This window comes from Fomitiporia mediterranea (genome assembly GCF_000271605.1).
Source record: "Fomitiporia mediterranea MF3/22 unplaced genomic scaffold FOMMEscaffold_12, whole genome shotgun sequence".
NCBI lineage: Eukaryota > Fungi > Basidiomycota > Agaricomycetes > Hymenochaetales > Hymenochaetaceae > Fomitiporia > Fomitiporia mediterranea.
Window position 1 is genome coordinate 691,827 of NW_006760397.1, and position 5,055 is coordinate 696,881.

The following is a 5,055-nucleotide window of genomic DNA, read 5'->3' on the forward strand; positions in this document are numbered from 1 at the left end:
TTAACGCTTTTCTATGTCCTAATCTCGAGAAGCTAATTGTCAAAAATTGTGGATACTGGAATTGTAACTTGTAACCCTTCAGAACGAAAAATCAGAAACGTCGAGTCGTTATGCAATATGCTTCAAAAGAGATGCCATGCACTCGGCCGGGTTGGGACGATCGAATGCTACTCGGCATACTATCCTTCAAGTTTCGACGGAGAGCCCGTCTATACTCCTGAAAACCGATTCTACGATATTCCGTTCGTCGACATTGGTTGCGCGGGGATGCGAGAGACCCTCGCGAACCAAGCCCGGTTGGACATTCGATTCGAGAAGCTGCTTGCTATTGAGGTTTAGCCTGTGTGTAAATAAAAACTGCTTATTCCTCTCCGTAGGTAGTCTGCCTCTCCAATAAACACAGGTCAATATCCATAACCTACAGTATCTTTGCGTCAAACGCTTCCACTAGCCCGTCCAATATTATGAATAATCTGCTAACTCTTGTCTAACATGTACTATAGCACGACAAAGCTGTCACGGGGCACGTCTCCAATGGCTTTCAATGCACATTGGCAGGACCATCACATTTGCTTACATAGCCCCATACTAATATGTGGTACTTTCCACTTTAACAAGAGCATTCTGTGTGGAAGGGAAGTGGCTGTGGCAACTATAAAAAATCAGCGCTTCTGGACCTGTAAACTGTCACATACTCTGCCAGCAACGATTCCTTGCAGCTGCATCCTGAACATTCCCACTAGCAATCCTTACAAAGCAGGTGAGTTCTTCATACTGATACCTTACACTTGTACCTAACATAACTTATAGAGAACCTCATTTCTAATGCTTTGTCGTGGTTTTTTTGCTCAGACCTAGTCATAATGTTTGCCCAGCTCTGGTGTGCACAGTGCACATGCCCTGCCCTTTGATATTCTGTACAAGATTTTTCTGCATGTTGTGCAGATATCACCAGTGCCTATCCATACATGGCTGGCGTCGCTGATGTACAGTGGTACATGATTCCCTGCTCTTCTGACAACGTTTGAGTCATGGGCCCATGGCAAAAGGCAGTTATTGGATTATTGAAGCAGACATAGATGATATTCCAGACTTCGGGTCTTCCACATTGATGCTGCCTCCCGTCGTCACTTCAGTTACAGATTTTGACATGGCCATCGCTGGGAAGGATGAAAGCTTCTTCAATCGTGCATTCGCCAATAGTCATCTCGAAGCAGACGAGACGTGCCTTACATAAATGGTATTGGTGGTGTTGCTGCATCTTCTGCTCTAGATGACTGGGCACGAGATGAGGAAGTAGTGGATGATGTGGTGCTGGAGGAAGTTGGATGGGATCTTGATGTGGGTGAAACTGATGCACAGCTTTGATGAGGCTGTTGTAGAGGTGATGGAGCAGACTCTTGATGCTGGCGCTAGTGCAAGCCCAGGCGTGAAAGAAACAGAGCTTTGAGTGCAGAACTCGTCATCCTCAGCAGGTCATGTTGCAACTGGATCGTTCGAGACCGAGATTTAGGTACGATTATCTGGCTGTTTTGACTATATGCGTATGATTTACGGTTTATTTAGTTACTTACACGCCAACAAGACATTGTCAATCTCGAGCCATTAAACCCATTTTCCCTTTCAGTCTACTGCTCCTCGCATACGTACTTGTTGCCTAATGCCTTGCTTCCACCCCAGATACTGTTCAACCGGAAGTAAGCCAGGAGACTCTAAGTAAACAAGGGTACAAGACAACAGATCAGTAATATACAGTTTGACTGGTCATCAAAGATGAGGTATTTTATGTATAGCAACTGTAGCAAACATGTAGTGATAGATGGATAATGGAGACACAATGTTACAGAACTCACAGGTGATAGTAGTTTGGACAGGTTTGCTCAGTCAGATTCCTTTGAACATAGCAATGAGGCGACTTTATATGGCAATTAATATTCTTGGTGGTCCGAGCTTCTGTTCAATCATTATTAGTGCTTGATTGTTCCCATTATCCATGTAATACTCTACATCTGTTACTGATGAATTCTTAGAAGAATGAAAAGTGAATAGCATTTGTCAGTTTCTCAATCAAGGATCCATAAATATAGGTCAGCAGAGTTTTCTATACAATATCAACTTGATAACCCATGGCTTTTCTCCCTTACTTTATAGAGATAATTTGGGACACATGTCCTGTATGTTTGTATTTACCATATTTGTGACAAGCTTTGTTTTTCTGTATTACATTGTGACTGTATGTTTGCACCTACATCAGAAGTACAGTATGATACTGATCCCTGTATCATTGGCATGGCAAGGACACAAGATGCATCTGGTGGTAGTAACACAATATTACTGTGTCAATATTGTAACAAGATTTGACTGAATGCTATAAAGCGGAGGGTCCTTCCAGCCTTACTATCAGTCTATCACACTGTACAAACTATTACTCAAATGTGGCTTTTGACCAGAGACAACTCAGAGGCTATAACTATTATTTCAATAATTACACTTGAACAATATTGGCAGTTTGCAATTGTCACCCTTTTAGTTTATGATACTAGTATGTTTTACTTCTGTAGCATATTAGTAAGTATCTGTTTTGACTGTTTATTAGTTGTTACACTGGATAGAGAGGTGTGTCATTCTTGGACAGTTACACATATTAATGACTGCAGCCATTATGACAGATCGAATTTTTCTGGGTACTGTGTCTACCTCATTTATCTATTCTTTTAGTCTGACTGAATGATATGCTGTACAGGGACGCCCACTCAAGAAGCCGGTCAATTTGGCTTATTTTCTGGTTTGTTGGCTGCATTCCCGATTAACTATTAACTACTTTACCTGAGAAAGTCTAGAATCGGTATATTGGCATTATTGGAGCAATATTGCATGTGTTGTGTAAGTATCACAGAATACTTGCATATGTGTTGCTGACAGGCTCATATTGTATTCAGTGGAAGGACTAAATATCAACATTAACATGTGAGTAGAACAGCCCAATTTTTTTTAACTTACTTAAACAAAATTCACAGGTGTGAGGGATCGGTGTAGTAAGACTTACACCTGTCATCTAACCCTTTTTCAGGCAAATTCTCTGTCTGGACAATCAGCATCTCTTGTTTGTCATTAAGTAACAAACTGGACTCAGCACTAATGAACCTCTCAGATTGGATAGCTATAGCATCAATTGATTGTAAGATAAACTTCATCTTCTCAGTTACTGATGCTTACTTTACTAATCATCAACCTGCAGATATTCTCACAATTCGAGTCTTCAAGTTGGCACTGTACTCACGTCGTATGTACAATGCATCCAAAGGTACTTCTGAACTGACATTTCCATAGCGAAATTTCTTTCAATTTGCCTCATGGCCCTCCTCGGTTTAGAGGTTGCTGTTAAATTCGGTATATTTGTTTATGGAACGTGGTTGGAGCAGCGTGAGTCTGTTGCATTTACTAGGTAGACAGCTGACTGCCATACAGTACACAGCTACCCCCGAATCAATAGCAGAGAATATTTCGGTCTGTTCTGCACAAGCTCAAAACCTAACACTGGGCATTATTAGCTGGTACGAAGAATCTGATTCTGGGCCAGTCAGTGGTTGACATAATGCAGGGCTATTCCAATGGTGTACGGAGTTATCCTTATGTTACTCGCAATGCACAAAGCTGCAGAATTCTGGAGAATGGAAGCTGGGCTTAAGGGTTTCAAGCTAGTTGAAGTTCTCATCCGTGATCAGATGATATATTTCCTTCTGTGAGTTGTGGTAGAACAATGGTAGAGACTAGCGCTGACCGATGTTTCTAAACAGTGTGGTATCTTGCTGCGTCCTAAACATCTTGGAGTTCGAAGTGTCCATAAAGAACGACAGTTTAATGACTCTCCTTGAACAAGCCGGAAGCCCGTCACTGCTAAGCATCCTAGGCAGTCGACTAATCTTCAACATGAAAGAGGCTGGGAAGTTGGGGGTTAACGAAGGCACAAGCTATTGTATGAGATCCGCGAGCGACATTGAATTTGAACAACCGGCTGGAAGCGAAGGTAATGTACAATCTAGTGTATAAAGTATTCCTACTCTAACCATCCTGCAGTTAGCACTAGCAATGCCGGAGGCTCTGAGAATGCGTCTCAGGTGTGATTAGGAACAAGTCATAAATGCCTATAATCCTGTATGCCTTTGTATGGTATTAGGATGTCGAAGATCGTGTTTTTGCCTGTCCCGCAATGCCATACTCACTGACCATTCTGTCTCCTGCTTTACAACAGCATTACTGTAGTAATTCATGAATAGCTGCTCGATGCTGTGGATTATTACATTATTATATGATAAGGTTAAACAGCTGCTAGGAAAATAACTTAGCACACGGAAGACCCACGCAAGGTTTATTTCTTCCCTGAGAATCTCTTGGCTTCAGAACCTTGCCACTGATAACGTGCTAGTGGCGGCCGCAAAGGAGGACAGTTTAAACGCTGCGCAGTGCGCAGTAGTCGCACAGCAACGCGGTGCTATTATGTAATCGTCCTCGGCGATGCTTACGGGTTAGAGTACGAGTGGAAACTCCCTAGTTTCCCACAGTGAGGATTACCACAGAGGTTTCCCACGAGGTAAACCTCACTACCACAAGGGTTGCCGGAAATTGGTCTGTGGAAAACTCAAATGTATTAGTCATACATAATATTATGTCAGTAGATAAATTAAGAAAAAAATGCCTCAACCTGACAAAAAGCAAGGAAAATAGATAGTTTGAGAGTGCATATACTCTATGTCTGTCATTTTATTAGGTCAACATCTCCTACTTTGCCTGACATTCTTTCAGATACTCCTTCATTTGAAGGAGTACACTCTGATAAAATTAGAGAGGTACAAGTGATAGATGTGGACAATATTTCCAGTACCTCTTTGGATGATTTACAAATTTTGAACAGTAATAAAGCCTGATCAATGTAACTGGTTGCCTCTTTCTTTTTATTTCTCTTAGATATATCTCTTTATTATGTAGGTTTCAACACTGGTAGACTATAAAACACAATATAATTGCTCTCAGCAGTATAACCAACGTCTGAAATTA

The 5,055-nt window shown here is 41.5% G+C and overlaps 3 protein-coding genes across 3 annotated transcripts; all 3 read left to right on the plus strand.

The window, feature by feature from the left end:
• Positions 1-395, plus strand: FOMMEDRAFT_22956 (uncharacterized protein). The gene has a single exon (XM_007270113.1). The coding sequence runs from the start codon at positions 118-120 to the stop codon at positions 337-339; it is 222 nt and encodes a 73-aa protein (XP_007270175.1). The 5' UTR covers positions 1-117; the 3' UTR covers positions 340-395.
• Positions 396-1,039: 644 nt separating this feature from the next.
• On the plus strand, positions 1,040-1,368 carry FOMMEDRAFT_160485 (uncharacterized protein; the record flags this gene model as incomplete). The annotated part of the gene is made up of 2 exons (XM_007270191.1): positions 1,040-1,202; positions 1,274-1,368. The coding sequence occupies 2 exons, from the start codon at positions 1,040-1,042 to the stop codon at positions 1,366-1,368; spliced, it is 258 nt and encodes an 85-aa protein (XP_007270253.1).
• Positions 1,369-2,433: 1,065 nt separating this feature from the next.
• Positions 2,434-4,124, plus strand: FOMMEDRAFT_31162 (uncharacterized protein; the record flags this gene model as incomplete). Its single annotated transcript, XM_007270122.1, has 10 exons — positions 2,434-2,542; positions 2,597-2,616; positions 2,744-2,785; positions 2,841-2,883; positions 2,940-2,967; positions 3,018-3,035; positions 3,117-3,178; positions 3,331-3,423; positions 3,476-3,586; positions 4,078-4,124. 10 exons carry the CDS (start codon positions 2,434-2,436, stop codon positions 4,122-4,124), a joined length of 573 nt encoding a protein of 190 aa, XP_007270184.1.
• Positions 4,125-5,055: the final 931 nt, after the last annotated feature.

What these genes read in the sequence shown, in the direction of transcription:
- FOMMEDRAFT_22956 (XM_007270113.1), top strand. Translation starts at nt 118, where the DNA reads ATGCTTCAAAAGAGATGCCATGCACTCGGCCGGGTTGGGACGATCGAA.